At 47.5% G+C, this 16,933-nt stretch overlaps 1 protein-coding gene across 2 annotated transcripts in view; it reads left to right on the top strand.

Annotated features, from left to right (window-relative positions):
• The window catches only part of LOC111139338 (Rac/Cdc42 guanine nucleotide exchange factor 6), a 100,673-nt gene extending 83,895 nt beyond the window's left edge, over positions 1-16,778 (top strand). For both annotated transcript variants that reach the window (XM_022491605.1, XM_022491606.1), the window contains 10 exons: positions 2,907-2,993; positions 3,797-3,875; positions 4,659-4,801; positions 5,727-5,852; positions 7,337-7,357; positions 8,657-8,750; positions 9,804-9,893; positions 11,736-11,835; positions 13,479-13,533; positions 14,334-16,778. In XM_022491605.1, the coding sequence (XP_022347313.1) occupies positions 2,907-2,993; positions 3,797-3,875; positions 4,659-4,801; positions 5,727-5,852; positions 7,337-7,357; positions 8,657-8,750; positions 9,804-9,893; positions 11,736-11,835; positions 13,479-13,533; positions 14,334-14,474 (936 nt within the window). In that variant the 3' untranslated portion in view covers positions 14,475-16,778. The remainder of the gene's footprint in view (positions 1-2,906; positions 2,994-3,796; positions 3,876-4,658; positions 4,802-5,726; positions 5,853-7,336; positions 7,358-8,656; positions 8,751-9,803; positions 9,894-11,735; positions 11,836-13,478; positions 13,534-14,333) is intronic.
• The last annotated feature ends 155 nt before the right edge of the window (positions 16,779-16,933 follow it).

The raw sequence follows: 16,933 nt of genomic DNA on the forward strand, positions 1-16,933 counted from the left end.
TCCCCCTTTGATTTGGCCTTCCATCAAAGTCAAGTGCTTGAACGTTCCAAGAAACTGAGCAGTTCTTCCTTGCCCGGCACTCTGGTAGGGGGAGAGAAGGTGTGATGATCCCTACCTTTAAGGAATGTCTTGGAAACAGGTGGATGGGCGCTGCAGCTAGCGTGTGGTCTTCACGGTGCATTCCACAGACGTTCAGACGAGGGAGAGAGCGAGCAGACCTTACGGAGCTAGGACCGGAGGAGGGGGGCCATGAAGAGAAAAGGCGAGGATCCCATAAGGGAGAGGCCGTTCTTAGCTCAGGAGAGAACAGGAGCGTGGCCTTGTGCCCAGGTAGGTCAGCAGCAGAGGAGGTGTGCTGGGAGAAGGAAGGAGATGGAGCAAGACGAGAGTCGGCTTTTGAGAGCCCCAGGCGTCGGGTAGTAGCCATGCAGGTCCATCCAGTGGGCCGCGGGGGCGGTGGGGGGGGCTGCTGGAGGGTCAAGTTGTATAGAAATGCCACGAAGGGGGTGTCGATGATACTTAATCCTGAGGGGAGGGGGCTAGCCACAGAAGGACCAGCTGGGCTGCGAAGTGAGAAGGACCCCCGTCCACCCCGTGAAGGCGGTGGCGGGGAAAGTGAAACTGCAGGGAGCCGATCTGGGCCCCGGTTAGGAGGGCAGGTGGAGAGGGAGCAGTGACCCGTGGGCTGGAGATGACAGATGTCCTCTTAGACACGTTCACCTGCAGGTAACCAGCTGTAGGTCCCCGGGCGGGGGTGGTCTTGTAGGCGGCTGTTACAGCAGCAGAGGACGGTGGGTGGGCGGGCAGAGCCGGAGGCAGAGGCTTGGATGTCCCTGACAGATGCGCCTTCCTAGGAAGCAAACACCCAGAGAGAAGCACGGGAGGCTGAAGATGGATTATGTCTTTTAGGAAGGGGGCAGAGTAGGGGAGGAAGGTTGCTTGTGTCACCTGGTATGATTTATCGGGTGTTAGAATTGCCGTTCCTGTCCCAGAACATGTCCCTATAGCCCCTGACAGGTCTCTGTCAGAGATTCATGACTGGGGGTTAACAAGCAATCTCATTCAAGACGCAGATACCCTGGGGAGGGCTGATGGGACCGGGAGTCAACTGTTAGTCTTTCACACCTTTGGGATGAGCCTCTAGGTTGAAGAGAGGAGGGAGGGCCGGCCAGAGGGGACTGGGGGACTGTGTTGTCATGGAAACCCCGGGAGGGAAGGGCGGTGGAAAGCGGTCAGCCTGTTGAGTGCGGCCGAAGGTTCAGAGGTCAAGGAGTGCGGAGACCAAGAAGAAGCCAATGGATTTCGCCAGAAGGCAGTTATTGATGACTTCGAGAGGGCAGTGGGGCCCCAGTCAGGGAGGAATCAATGGGGAGAAAAATAAGGCAGCAAGTAATTTGGCAAGAGAATGTCGAGGCACGGGGCCCTGGCGTACCTGGGAGGTGCTGGAGGTCCGCTTCCAGAGCCCCGCCACGAAGCCGGCAGTTCAGGGAAGTGAGTCACATCAAGGTGCCAGCCCCTCGGCGTGTATGAACGTTGCCTTTACGCCGTCCTGTAGTTTATTAAGTGTGCAACGGGGTCATGTCTAAACACAGCCTGTAGCTTCATCAGAAACACTCTGTGGCTACAGAAGGGCTAATCATCCTCGGAGCCTTCTGTGTGTCCTGATCATTGATCACCAGAACAAGCTCAAAATGTGGCAAGAATTACCAGAACGTGACGGAGACACGAAGTGAGCAAACGCTGTGGGGGAAAATGGCGCCCGTAGACTTGGTCCACACGGGGTTGGCCCAGACCCTCAGTCGTAAAAACCACAGCATCTGTGAATAGCACGAGGCAGGCCTGTGTGATGAAGAAGGAGCCTCGGGGGCCCGTGAAGGCCCGGCAGGACGGGAGGTGGGCGGATGGTAAAGGCAAAAGGGAAGAAACTAGCTAAGCAGGAGAGGCTGCTAGAAGGAGAAGGAAGAAATGAAGTGTCTATAGAAGGAAACCAGGCAATAGAAAGATGTGAGAGGCTGCAGAGAACTTACTAGAAGAGTGAGCCTCGAAGGACTGCCCTTCTCAAGTGCAAGGAAGGAGATGGAGAGAGGCATAAGGATCATTAGCGCTAACACGGCTGGTGTTTTTGCACCTGCTAATCGCCTCTCTGTTTAAAGGGGTTCGGAGAAGCCCTCCTGTGTGAAATTTCGTTTTGTACTGTTTCAGAAAGTATTTACTTTTTCACGTTACATGGGTACGATAGTTCTCTTGTTCTTACCGGTTAAAAGTAATTTTATGAATAAGAATTTAAGACCGTGCTAGAGCATAGGAAACTTCCTGTCACCTGGAAGCCCCTTCTGTTTTGCTCCTTTTCAAAGTAAAATCGTTTTCATTTTGTGACCCCAGAGCCTCATGCCTTGGCATGAACTACGTGACAACTCAGATGTGTATACTCAGGAAACCAGCATGGTTTTTCGTATCTCACTGTTACGTAGAGGCAGAAGAGAGATACACCATGGGTTAGTACTCCTTTCAAAGCAAAATCCACCTAGTTTTTTTTTAAAAGATTTTATTTATTTATTCGACAGACAGAGATCACAAGTAGGCAGAGAGGCAGGCAGAGAGAGAGGAGGGTGGGTGGGGGGAAGCAGGCCCCGTGCTGAGCAGAGAGCTCGATGTGGGGCTCGATCCCAGGACCCTGGGATCATGACCTGAGCTGAAGGCAGAGGCTTTAACCCACTGAGCCACCCAGGTGCCCCAAAATCCACCTAGTTTGGTGCCTTGAGGTTGGGTATCTTTTTTAAAAGGTCACCGTTCGTGTTTCATTGCCTCCCACAAGCTCTGTGTTACACAGTAGGGACTCCTGAAATTCTTAACAAATAAAATGTCCAACTTCTGTTCTCCGCTTAGCGTGTTTCATTTCACTTTAGGAAAAAGAGGAGCGGTACCTTCTGTTATTCTCCAGTGTCCTGATAATGTTATCGGCAAGTCCTCGGATGAGTGGCTTTATCTACCAGGTTAGTAGATTTCATATAAAACACATAGCAGGATCCAGAGTGAAAACAGGTTTCCATCCAGAAGCAATATTTCTACTGTGGCGTAAAAAGGTCCAGCCAGAGAACACAGAATGTTCTGACCCTTTGTTGTAATTAAACAGCTTATAAGATCAGATGTTCCTTAGATCAGAAACCTTTATATTGCTGTAATGAGTTTATCTGCAATGTCCACTGCTCTGGTTATGAGCATAACCTATGCATGTTTAAAAAGAACTCTTAATAAATAAATAAAATCTTTAAAAAAAAAAAAAGAACTCTTAAGTGTGCAACCGGATAAATGCGCAGCAAAGTTTCACGGGCTCGTCTCATATCATTACTGCTGAGAAACTATAAAGCGGATTCGGGGTTCTGAGGTACAAGTTGTGAAACTCCTTAGGAAGTTAAACTTCCTTCAACCTGCTCCCCAAATATGGAGGGCCGTGATTACGGTTGCCTGTTTTATCTGTTGTAGCAATTACTAATTTTCATAAAATTGGACTTTTTTTTTTTTTTTAAATTTTACTTTGTTGACGGATTCTCCTGCAAATGTGTCAGAAAAAAAGTGAGCTGTTTGTAAATCCCCACCGTATGGTTTAGGGCGTTTTAGCAAAACACAACCCACATTTCCCCCTTGCTTCCTTGTCTAATGAAAACTATTGACAGGACAGAGAAATCTGTCCAGCTGTCATTCAGCAGTGATTCTTGAGAGGGTCACAAAAATCTAATAGACATAAGCAGAGATGCATATAACCACAGACTTAATGGGAATGTTCTTTTCTTGATAGGGAAAAATACCAGTAGCGGGAATGGTGGTGACTAGATTAGATGAAATCGAAGGGAATGACAACACATTTGAAATCACAGGTAGGTAATTTTCTCTTTTTTCAAGTAGCTACTTGAAATCCTTTTTGGGACGAAATGGAATTTGAGTAAATTAATGTCATTATTTTCTGTGATAAGCCTCTGAGTGAGTTTTACCTGGGCAAGGCAGAGTATAATTAGGGCCCAGCGATGGAACACAGTCTCCTGGTCATTTGGAAACCTCGGCTTTGCCATTAGTTTCAATCTCTTCTTTCATAAGAGCTGCTTGTTAGAACTCAGAAATAACAAAATGGACTGACATAAAAGCACAAACTGAGGAAAATGCCAAGCCTGACCTTTTGGCCTGTGGTGCCTTTTTTGCCAGGCCTGTGTGATTTCCATGTGACAGTGGTATTTTTTTTGTATGGACTTGGCACAGTGGCTGACACTGGGATAATGGCCCCAGGCCTCACCCTCTTCTTCCCCAGAAGGGAGCCTGAGATTAGATGTTGGTCCCGTTTCAACTTTGAATAGTTCGGTGAGGCAGTCCAGAATTCTCACGGCGGGTTGAGATGGGCCCTGGCCTTCAATTTTTGCCCTGTGAGTTTGTTTGAGGTTTAACACTCCTTTCCTCCGATTCTGTAAGCAGTAGAAGTCAGGGACAGTGTTAGAAATCAGATACAGATACTTAATTTCCTGACCTCATGAACTGTTCCTCCTGACATAGAAGCTTCCACGGGGTTATTCTCTAGGTGCAAGTCTTAGTTGTGTTGAGTCTGTTTATGGAGGAGGCGAGCTCAGGCTTCTCGCCTCTCGTTTCCAAATGCTCCCCGTCGGATGATGCAGGTAACATAGAGAGAATCGTCATCCACTGCAACAGCAGTCAGGACTTCCAGGAGTGGCTGGAGCAGCTGTGCAGACTCATCCGGGGACCCGCCTCCTGCAGCTCGTTATCTAAAACGTCATCGTCATCTTGCAGCGCCCATTCCGTAAGTGACCCACTTGTGCTGTCTGGGGGTTGTTGAGGCTCTCGTCAGACCTCCCTGCAGAGGACTTATGAGAAGTAGCAAGCATGCCCTAAGACTTCGGCTCATCTATGTCTGTAGGTTTCGAAGTACAATAAAACCTCATGAATTCCAATGGCTGGTTTTGGACAAGGGTCCATCCAAGTTAAGACAGAGGTGTACCTAGAGGTGTGCACTTCTGTTTGATGGTCCTAAGGGTCTCCCCACCCCTCCAAATCTCACTTATGCCACCATATTCACTAGGTCACCTTCAAGGGTAAACTTCCAGCATTGCTTCTTCTGAGTTATCATGAATTTGGACTTCCTGGAATTGGAATCGATGAGATTTTACCGTACTTGTTAAGTGAGAGCGAAGATTGCCGTGTTCTCTGTTAACACTCATACCGGCCATGCCAAAACTCCAGTCTCGAGCACTGCGTGTTGTGGTGGGAAGAACGAGGGCTTTGGCATTGGACCTGAGTTCAAATCTTGGCTTTGTCAGTCGCCAGCTAGTTTCTTTGCTTTGCTGATGTTCGTCTTCAGTTGTTCCGGTGAAATAACCTATTTCGGCACCTAGTCGAGCGCCCAGTGTGTGACTGAACCCATTCGAGGTTAACTCCGCTTTCCTCTCTTCTAAAGGAAGGCCACCCCTGGCTTGAGTGAAATTCCAGCAGAGAGAGGGAAGACAGGATCATAGGATGTTGAGTCAGTGGGGTGCTGTTGCTCAGAGACCCCCATAAGCTGGACTGGAAAGTGCCAGTTCTCAAACGGGACGCTTTTGTTTTCCCACCTTTTCCTTCCTGTGGCTGGCTTTGCTGATCCAATGACACTGTTGCTGTTCTCTCGCCATGTTGGCCCAAGGTCGGGTTCAGATGGCAGATTGCCAACATCTCATCAGACATTTTCCCAGTCTTTTAGCTCTACTGGACAGCCCCGAGGACCCCTGGAACCTCCTCAGATGATAAAGCCGTGGAGTTTAAGTTGTCTGCGACCTGCACCTCCACTTAGACCGTCAGCAGCACTAGGTTATAAAGAGGTAATTTTTGCTACTTATGGTATAAAATGCTTCTGACAAGCTCATTTCCTAGCTCATTACAAAGAGTTCTGTGGGAATGTGCTAGAATTTATGCTATGGCATTCACGTCAATCACTTGGGAATTGTCAGACTCGGGGATTTCTTATTTATCAGCTATCCGCAGGGTTTGTGTGCACTGCCTGAGTTCCTGGGTCCCCTCCCAGAGTGCCTCTGGTTCACCTCTCTCGTGGTCCGACGTGTATACGCAAGGGCCGCTTCACTGGACTTGAATTTCCACCCAAGCAGACCCAGTTCTGCATTTGGGATTATTCTGATCTGTTAAGCCAAACCAGGAAAGTCTTATGGGACCAGGCCCTGGGTCTGAACTATGAGGGGCTGGACTTTTTGCTGCAGTTGGGAGGGGAAAAGAATTCATTGAAAAGAATGTCCTTTAAGCAGAAGCTTCTAGGCAATAACCTTAGAGGGCATTGGATATTTGGGTAGTGTGGGGACTTCAAGGTTCTATGTTTTCCTGAAAGTTGCAGTCAGGAAATGTCAGTTAGTGCCCTCTGTGGACGTGTAGACTATTACTTTTTCCATCCACAGTGTTTTTTATTACTTTTTCCCCCTAAGCTGTTTCTCATCATTCCAGCTTTCAGTAAAGAGCCTCGTTTATTAGGAATTGTTCTTTACCCAGGTCTTACCGAGTGAAGGTTTAAGTCTGTGAGGGTTATGAGGTGCGTCTTGGAATTAGGGGCGAAGACAGCATATATTTCTATATCGAACGTGTGTTTCGATGCGTGACACAGATTCAGCTCAATTTTGTCTCCATCTCAAACACCGTGCTGCTGTTTCGATTAATTGTTGCCTCCAACTCTGAGTGCAGTAAAAATAAAACAATCTTTGGACACTGGAGGATCTTTTGATCATTTCAACTGGGCACGACAAGAGGAAGCTAAATCCTTATTACCTACCTCTGTTCAGAATTGGGCCAGGAAACAGTCCCACAGGTTTGCTTTGGAATTTGGCCCATGAGACCCGCAAGCATCCAGTTTTCTTCTCCGATTACATGAACCAGGAGGGCCACTTCATAGTTACGTGGGTCCCCTTTTTAACGATGGCTATTTTGTAATTGTCAGTCACTAAGTTCAAGTGCAGGTGAGCCTTGAAGGGTTAAGTTGACTTAATCCTTCCCAGAACTAATCCTAAGGCATGATCATGTCGTTTCCACTGGGAGAAGAGAGTTATTAATGTGTCCTTACTATGTAGTGTGTATTTCGGTTACTTCAGTATTTGTTACTCTGCACGGAACTGTATTCCTTGGGCTTTTTGCATGGTGATATTTGCATCTGAGACGAATGTGGGAAACGTGATGATATTCTCTGTGTAACTAATGATGATACTAACATTTCAAATGTTGTTTTAGAATTGTTGATAAATGGATTTGGTCATTATACCATCGACTTCTCACGCTCATCTTCTCTTTCTTTACATATTCACTTTAGAGGATGTCTTATATCTTAAAGGTAAGGGTAGAAGGATATTTTTGGCTTACAGTGACGTTATAATGCTGTGCCGTAACCTTTGATGAATGAAGCTTTCCTTTATGCTTGTTTTGTCCCTTGTTCTGATTGGTGGCTAAAATATGAAGATGCAAATCTGACATGTAAGTACTTTCTTCAAAAAAGCAGGCTCTTGGGAAATACGTTTGAAAATGACGTCCTAGACACCCTGAAAAGGCCTGTTTTCCTTGTGTGCGTGTATGCGTTTTAATGCTCTTTTTCCTGTTATTTTTGTCACGTGCGAGTTTTCCATGGCTATCTGTTTTCAAGCCTAAGTGGGTCACTGTGGCTGAGTGGAAAAAATTAAATTCTTTGTTCCATATATTTTAAGGTACTAATTATTATCCACACATCACATAGATGCATTGCATGGGAGATTGGGAGAAGAATGGTCGCCATTCTAATCCATTTACTTGGTTATGGGCACTGGTTATTCAGACGGCAAAGACAAACTCAATAATTCGTGGCTCTGTCATCTCCTAATTAAAAATATGGCTTTAGGGGCGCCTGGGTGGCTCAGTGGGTTAAAGCCTCTGCCTTCGGCTCAGGTCATGATCCCAGGGTCCAGGGATCTGGCCCCGCATCGGGCTCTCTTCTCAAGCGGGCAGCCTGCTTCCTCCTCTCTCTCTATGCCTGCCTCTCTGCCTACTTGTGGTCTCTGTCTGTCAAATAAATAAATAAAAATCTTTAAAAAAACCTACGGCTTTAGATATGTATATCTAAGCTTGGGTCTGCACCTGTGACTGCCAACCCTGGGTTATTTATGCAGAGAGCCCTCATTTGGCTCTTCTCTCCGACTTCAGGGAAAGTATTCAGTCCCTCTGCCTTGATTTTCCCATCTGACAAATGGAAATTAATATTCTTCTTTGGGGGACTGTTGCTAGGGAAAATGTATTTATACCACTTTGAAGCTCTTTGAAAAGCAGTGTGTACTATAGTTGTTATTCAATTCCCTTAAAACTGTATCAGTGAGAACCCTAAACCAAGTTAGGAATACGGTTATTTCCCTAGGATTGACAGCCACTACTTTCTCTACAGATGGGCACCTGTCCCTCTGGCAATTGAGAGGACAGTGTCATTGCCTCTGTTTTATGTTACCTTTTAGAGCTTATTGGAGCCATTTATTGTGTGCGTTATTAAATTTAGATACACTCTGGAGACCGTCAAAATAAGAGAGAGCCATTTGGTTTAATTTTATTTGCTCTTTTTCATTTGTTTTTGGGGGGAGAATTCTAATTCATAAAGAAACCTCCGTCCTTACAGGAGTCTAGTAAAAGCCCCAAAACGATGAAGAAGTTTCTTCACAAAAGAAAGACCGAAAGAAAGCCGTCGGAGGAGGAATACGTGATTCGGAAAAGTACGTGTTTTATACCTTTTGACAGTCAGTTACAGATGAGCTAGCAGAAGAATTTTGTTGAGGGCAGATGATCAGAGTGGTTTGTCTTCTGTATCACCTGTTACACAAAGAAAAATGTGCATGTTCTCAGGTTCGGTCACCTCTAAGCTTTCTGAACGAGCTGCCTCCCGCTGCATTTCATTGATTTGAGCCAGACAGCCGCCCTATGACCTTCACCTTGGAGATTTCATCCCACCTGGTTGGGAACCACTAAAGGGCCCCATTTACTATGGATACATTCCCCCCCCCGCCTTATTTTCTGATGCCCAAGATGTTTTCCCCTGCCGAGACACACTAAATAGACCTGAAGGCCGAAACCCTTCTGGAAGTTAAATGCTCAGTGACGTTCCCAGTTCGCCAAGGAATCAGCCTGCTGCTGTGTGGAAGCAGCTTGATTCTGAGGCAGACTGTGCCGTCGGTCGACCGGTCCCTATGTGCGTGTTTGCCTCAATCGCGGGGACCGAGGTACTCTGGGACACGCGTGAAGGAGTAAGTGATGCATCGCAAAGGGTGTCTCAGCCAAAAATACACTCTGGAGAACTCTTTGCCACACGCCAGCTTCTGCATGGCCCAGCCTGCCCCCGGGGAGTGCGCATTAGCCCTCTGGCAGGGTTCTGCGCCTCCCCGCCAAGTCCCTTCAAGAAGATTTGGGGGGGTAGGGAGAATCAATGCCTCTGCTGGCTGGTTGGAAAAAATGGGCGACTTCTGTGCGGGAAAGCTTCCTAGAGAAGGGAAGCCTGGCAATGTGGAGGAGAGGCAGGTTGTGGTGTGTGTCAGGAGAGAACCGAGGCTAGGGCCATGCCCAGTGCTGTCATCATGGCTCCTAGGAGTCTAGTAAAAGCCCCCAAATGATGAAGAGGTCTCCTCGGAAGAGAAAAATGGAAAGAGAGCCACCAGAGGAGGCTTTCTGGGGGGGGTGGGGGGGGGGCCGGTCCCCAGCAGCCGAGCGCGTGGCATCCTTTTGAGGTTCTAGAGACGGATCTCTGCCAAGTCCTTACCCCTTAAATCCCCCAGGTACCGCCGCTCTGGAAGAAGATGCACAGATCCTTAGGGTGATTGAAGCCTACTGCGCCAGCGCGAACTTTCAGCAAGGCCACGGCTCAAGTAGGTCCCCCCCCCCCCCCGAACACTTTCTCTTCTGACTGCTCAGCGCCCCTTTGCAAAAAAAAAAAAAAAAAAAAAACAAAACAAAAAAAAAAAACGAGAAAAGCAGGTGACCTGGTGCAGAATTGCATCTTTCCGATAAGGTGCTTTGAGCTGTCAGGCGGTTTGTTTACCCACTGCTTCTTTTCACCCAGAGAGAAAGACAGATGCAAGAGTAAAAAAGTTGGAGGTGATAGAAATGAAAAAAAAATTTTTTTTTTTCAAAAAGTCCTTCTCCTTTGAAGTACACAGATACCTTCAGCAGCACTAGTTAGGAATTAAAGAGCCCAGAGAGTTCCTGTGTCTGTGAACTGATGCTAATCTCTTCTCATAGGCAGATTTGGAAAGGAAGTCACAATACTATCTTTGATCAGTTGCATATTTAAGCGAACAGAACAGTGCTTCACCCAGCTCAGGTTTCAAACTTGCTCTGAAAATCTGGAAATGTAGCTGGGGAGCAGGCTGGGGAGCAGGGGGGCTGTTGGGAATATCCACAGTTTACAGGGAGCTGTCAGGGAAGGGTACAAGGGTACCTCCCCCCAGCCTCCAAGCACCTTTCAGGCTACATGTTGAAAGTGAGATGAGGTTTCCTGATTGATCCTTGAGCTTTTCGAAAAACCAGGTCGCTTCGGTTCTGTCTTGTCTTCCGTGATTATAGACATTCAGGAGACCTGGTGTGAGGTGTTTTGATTTGCAGAAGTGAGTTCTCCATAACTCTCCCTGTTGGACAGCTACTGACCAATCACTTGAGTGGGGGTGGGGATGGCTTGGGTGGATGGCCTTGACCGATGCCTTCGAAGTAATGTGTCCCCCAGGGCTGGCACGAGGAGAACATTTGATGTCATACTTGACACGTTTGACCATGAGGAGAGGACTGCCCTATGTTCCACTTCACAGACAGATCCTGGCTGTGGCTTTAGGCACACCCAGCTCTGAGAACAAGTTTCGAGGAGGCAGGAAGGGAAAGTGAGAGCAGTTTGGGGCGTGAAAACTAGGAGAGAGAGGGTGACAGGGAGACACCAGAAGAAGCATCCCTCGTCTGCTCCCCGAACCCGCACTCTTCACGTCGACAGCGTCCGCCAATCTGTAGGAGGCACAGGCAGGTGTTCTGGTCTCAAGAGTCCCATTTCTGCCCCTCCTGCCCAGCCTTCCCCTGAGACTTGGCCATGTCTAGCATCATGGCGGCCTCCCATCCTCTGTCCCTCTCCAGCTGGAAGTCCCATTTCCCAGGAACTCACTGCTGTTATTTCCCGCCACGTTTAACCAGTCAGTCAGTCTGCTGCCTACTTGGTAAGCACCTGTGGAGTGCCAGACCCTGTGGAAAGCAGAGACACCACCACCTCAGCAAGGGGGAAGCAATGAGCACACACAACGCGAAGGCTGAAGGTTAAGGGCTCGAGCTCCAAAAGGAAGGCTCCAAAAGCGAGGGGGAGGTTGGAGGTGCAGGAGAGCTCTTTGGCCCGGTCCCTTGTCTGTTCTGTCACCTCTTCCATCTCTAGACCCATAAAGATGCCCACATCTTTGTGCAACGTGGTAACGTCCAACCCCCGCACCACTCTTGACCAAAATGGACTTCATTCACAAAATACCCCCAACCCTGGCCAAAATTGAATCAATTATTTGTCTGTTTTCTCATGTCAGGAAGATTTTAGTCAGCAAGTGTTGGATGACTGCTCTGTGGGTACAAGGCACCAACGTGCCGTCAACAAGGACCCCTCAGCGACAATAGCAGAAAGGGCCAACACCTAGAGTAATCTCGAGTAACTCTCCCCTTTTTCCCTCTCGCAACCCTTGTCTTCGTAGGTGCTCGCAAAGATTCACTCCCACAAGTCTTACTCCCCGAGGAGGAGAAACTCATCATTGAAGAAACCAGGAGCAATGGCCAGACTATCATTGAAGAAAAGTGAGTAGAGTGGGCTACATTTTCTGATTTGTCTGGGGGCTGGAAAGAAGGTTCTGGCAGGGTAGTGCATCTGTTGCAAAGCCCGCACTGAAGGTCAGTTCCTCCTTCTCCAGGAGTATGGCCCTTTTTGCTCTCACGCCACTGGGAACTATGGGAGGGCTGCCCCCCAACAAGGGGAAGGAGGAACAGGAAGCAGAGTGGGTGAAACTTTCTGGGGCCAGCTCCCCCGTACAATAAAGTGCTTCAGAGTATTTAAGAATAGCACTCCAGGGTCCAGATGGCTCTGGGGAAGGCTACAGTACTACTTCTCCTGGCCAGAGGGTTGCTTCTCCCATTTACTGAGTCAAACCCTGGACGTTCACATACTTGACCTATTTAGAATCCTCCAGAAACCCAGTGAGATAAGCATTACTTTCACCACTTCTATTGAGGTTGAGGCACAGGGAAACGATGTTCCCAGTCTACCTTTGCTCACTAGTGAGGGTGACCTAATGGGGGAAAATCAGGTTAAGTACCTTTGGGCTCATAAAATAAACACAAAGTAGCCAAAAAATTCATTTCTTTAAACTTGAGTCATTTCTGAAGTCAGGCCTAAATTTGCATAGGACAGCATATTTCAAAGTGCTCGACATCGTCAATGTGTTTTTCCATCTGGTATATGAAGTGATGTGGCAAAATGGTAAAGCACTTGGGCTCAAGAGAACAGCCCTGGTTCAAGTCCAAATTCTGCATCACGTTAGCTGTGTGACCTGGGGCCAGCCTCCTTAACTGCTTCATGCCTCGGTTTCTGCATCCATAAATGGGTATGATGGTAATACTTTAAGGTTTGTTGTGGGGCTAAATAGAAGAATAAGTATAAAGGCTGGCCCATGGTCATCACTCAATAAATGATAATGGTTGTAATAACATTGTTATGATAGCTATATTAATCCTCACAGCAACTTTGTGTGGCTTGCGGGAAATGTGGTATTATCCCCATTTTGTATGCAAAGAACGTAATACAAGGAGAGGAGGAGAAAGAAACTGGTTACCCAGGGCTGGAGGACTGGTAAGTGGTAGGATCAGAACTGGAACCCAGATCTCCAGAGTTCTTGTCCAGGGAGAGAGCCATCTGGGAAGTAAATGTCCCATGACTCAGCTGGGGCACTTCTTCCTCTTTTAAGACAGGTGGGATCTTCCAGAAATAATGCCCCCGACTTTGTGTCATGTAGGATCGTGTAGAGTCAGAGAGGTGAGAACAGCAGTGCCATCACACAGATATCGTAAGATAGGCAGGGTCTCAACACCCCTATTATGTTAGGTGATGTTCATTCCTGCCCCAAAGAAAGAATCAGAACCTTATGACGAGCCCTGGTCTCTCTCTCTCTTTGTACTCCCTCAAGCTGGGAAGCAAGCGGCCAAGGAGGAGGGCAATATAGGAAAGGTGCCAAGACATGGCATTCGAATGACCATGCGTGCTGGCAGTTGTTTGCCCGTAAAAATGGGGACCACGAGGATGGTTCGTAGCAGTCTCTCTCTCTCCCAACCAGCTAGAAAGTCCACTGCTTTTCAGGATCTGTAGTTCTCGAAAGCTGCTTTTATGGTTGAGTTTTACTTAACAACATTTCAGTGTCAGCTCTTAACCTCTGAACTTTATGTTGTAGGAGTCTGGTTGACACTGTGTATGCCTTGAAGGATGAGGTCAAAGAACTGAAACAGGTAATGAAATAGAATAGTCATTTTCTCAGGTCATATAACAGGAACAAGGTGGTGAGGTGGGGATTTTTCTTGTGTCTTCAAGGTAGGTTTTGTTGATTTTACTGCATGGTCTTGGCTTCAAATTTCTCAGGATTGCTCATATACCTATTTAGCGGTTTGCAATAGGGTACCATACTTAGTGATGGCTTTCCTGTGCTCTGACATCTGTAAGCAGAATGTTAACAAAGATAAGACATTCGTGAGTGCGTGAGTATAAGGAGAACCGAGTATAAGGAGTATAAGGATTGAAAATGAAGCTTCTTACATGGGTCTCTGATTTGACAGGGTGGTGCCCTTCATGGAGATCAGGAGCCACAGGAGGAAGAGAAGGTTAGGGTGACGGTAGAGATAGAGTTCACTTTAGGACATAATGAGTTTGAGGTGCTTGTATATATCAAGTTGATACTGGGGGACTGTGGACCTAGTGCTTGTGAGATGAGATGAGGTCAAGTGTCGAAGAGATGTGCGAGGCCCCTGAGTTGAGTTGAAGGAGAAGAGACACTAAGTGAAAAGAGAGCTGAGCTGGAAGAGGGCCTGTGCCAGAGCCGTCGCAGACGCTTACACTGCAGGCCAGAAGAATGCGAAGGCTTGGCCCGAGAGGGGTCAGAGAAGCAGGGGGCTGTCCTGTCTTAGAAGCTGAGGGAAAGGAGCCTGAGGAAGGGATGTACAGTCAGTGGTGAAGACTGCTAAGAAGATGAGCAGGAGGAGCCCTGGAAAGGGCGCCCTTGGTTGGGGAATTAACCAGTCTTTTGCCATCATAGGAAAATAAAAGAATGAAGCAGTGCCTGGAAGAAGAATTGAAATCAAGAAGGGACCTAGAAAAGCTGGTGCGGAGGCTGTTGAAGCAGACTGATGAGTGTATTCGGGCTGAGTCCAGTAGCAAGACCTCCATTCTTCCGTAACCATCACTGTGCAGCTGGGCACACATGCCTCCAGGGCATCTAGAAATGTCCAGCTGAATGATTCGTTTGCTCACTTCCTTGGTTTTTATTTTGTATCTGAGTCAGTCCTCTCTCTCTCTCTCTTTCTTGCTCTCTCTGTTTACTTGAGTGTTTGTTGTCGTTTGGTTATTGGTTGGTTATTTTCTTTTTGACCGGGGTAAAAGCGAGACGTGGTGGTGGAAATCTCCCCAGAGTCTTTCCCACTCAATAAGAAAAGGAAAACGAGGACAGGCAAATGATTTAAGTGGTCTTCATATGGCCTTCAATTTATAGTGCCTCTTCACCAGCCATTACTCGCCCCCACACCCCGCTTCGTCACTCTTTTGGGGCTGGCTGCCATATCAAAGTGGCCGGTCATGGCTTAGTAAATGTGAACTTGCCTTTTTCTCTCATGCTTTCATGTATCTGGAAGCCCCTCAGTACCCAATTTAAGGAGGGCAAAGCTCCTTGAGCTATGACAAGGGTAGGGTCATTTGCCCAGTGACCCAGCCATCCTGCCCCGACTATCATGTGCCACCCTCAATGCACACTTTTTTTTTTATTACTGCCCTGTGTTGTCTCTAAGGCCAAGAAAACAGCAGCATCCTTATTCCTTTTGTGTGGGTTTACATTTTTAACTCTATGGGGCAGAAGCCCCGGTCACCCTTGCCAACACCAGACCCATTAGCAAATTGCAGTAGACAATCTTGCCCATCTGCCGCAGAGTTGACCATCCCTGCCCAGTGCATGATAGTTTTTGCCCCTCACTGTCTGCCTCGTGTGTAAGTTTTCTACTTCCCCAGTGCTTTTCAGCCAACCGTGTAAAGCGGTGTGTAAACTCGTACGTGTGCACTTTGCCTACTTTTTGAAAATATAGACCGTGAGCAGTCACTTCATCTACATGACATATTTCAACTTGTGAACCTCTCATCCTTCAAAAAAATACGCATCGAGGAGGTAGCGCGCCCTAGTAGACTGCTCTATCACTTCATCGCTCTGCCAGGTATGCAGTGCGAATCTGTAATATTCATCAACCTCTTTGAGTAGGACTTGAAGCATTATTTGCAGAAATGTGCTGTTGGTCGAGTTTGTATATCCAGAAAGAAAGGACCCCCCCACCCCGGTCCATCGCCCTACCCCTGGCAGTGGTTGTGTGCTGGTTGCTGGTGAAGCTCGGTGTTTGGAGCTGGTCTACTAACATTGCTCGTTGACTCTAACAGTCCCTTTGTGAGTGTCTCCAAATTTAGAACAGTGGTAAACCAGGTTTAGAAGAGGGTCCCAGAAGAACAGAACACATCCAAATTGGCACAAATGGAAGTCGGCACGAGGCTCCAGGACAGAGCAGTGCAACCCACTGCCCCCTCTCCCCAAGACAGGTGCAGTCGGGCAGGTGGGGCAGATCACTGGAAAGAGAGGCAAAGGGCCAATGGACTGGTCAAGGTCGCCTTCCAGATATATTTGGTGGGTCCCTCTAAATGTGGGTTTTACCAATGGCGTTTAGAAATCACACTTGAAGCTTGAATCCCCCAGCTCACTAAGCTCTTTTTCTTTCTAGTACCGGGGTGGGGGGGCTCAAGTTCCCATAGCTCCGCGGTACAGGGCTAGTGACTGCTTGCCACACGGCAGAAATGACACCATCCGCAGAAAGGGGACGGTTCCGGCAGACCGCCATCAGCCAACCGCACGCAGCCATCTTCGGAATGAGGAGTGAAGATTTCTAGAAATGGCCGGTGTTCTGTTTTTAAGCCCAGCAGCTTAGATACACCGTCCTCCACCTAAAAATGAACAACCACCGCAGACCTGAGCATCTGCCCCACCTGTGGTTAATGAATGGCTTGCAGTAAATGCGCCAGCTATATCCATAGGGAACATTTTCGTGATTACAAAATACTTTAGCAGATAAGGTATAGGATTGCTTACAATATTGAAAGGTCTTTATTTTAAAGTGACGTGTACATATGCATGTTTCTGGAACTGGGCCCTTCGGAAGAGAGGCCCTCGGTACTGTGGGTAGTGAAGCTCCGTGCACACACATTAAACAGTCCTACACAGGAAATGAAGCCATGTTCACCCGAGACCAGTGTCTCCATAGGTGTGTTGTTTACAATACTCTGTAAGTGGGTTCCTGTCACCCTATAATTAAACCGCTGCCCTTAGAGGCTTTTTAGTTCCTCTTCCGTCATGTCCCTTCTTACACAAGCTCAGATTTTCTAACTTGTTTTTATTTTGAAGACTTTTAAAATGGACATTTTCAATAAATAAGAATAACAGTGCTTTATAAACCAAGTCCTGTGTTTTTCTTCTCTTCTCTTTTTCTCTTCTCTTCTCCTTTCCTTTCCTTTTCCCCTTCCCTTCCCTTCCCTTTCCCTTTCCTTTCCTTTCCCTTCCCTTTTCTTTCCCTTCCCTTCCCTTTTCTTTTCCTTTCCTTTTCCCTTTCCTTT

Source organism: Enhydra lutris, unplaced genomic scaffold (genome assembly GCF_002288905.1).
Source record: "Enhydra lutris kenyoni isolate GAN:26980312 unplaced genomic scaffold, ASM228890v2 scaffoldscaffold101, whole genome shotgun sequence".
NCBI classification, from domain to species: domain Eukaryota; kingdom Metazoa; phylum Chordata; class Mammalia; order Carnivora; family Mustelidae; genus Enhydra; species Enhydra lutris.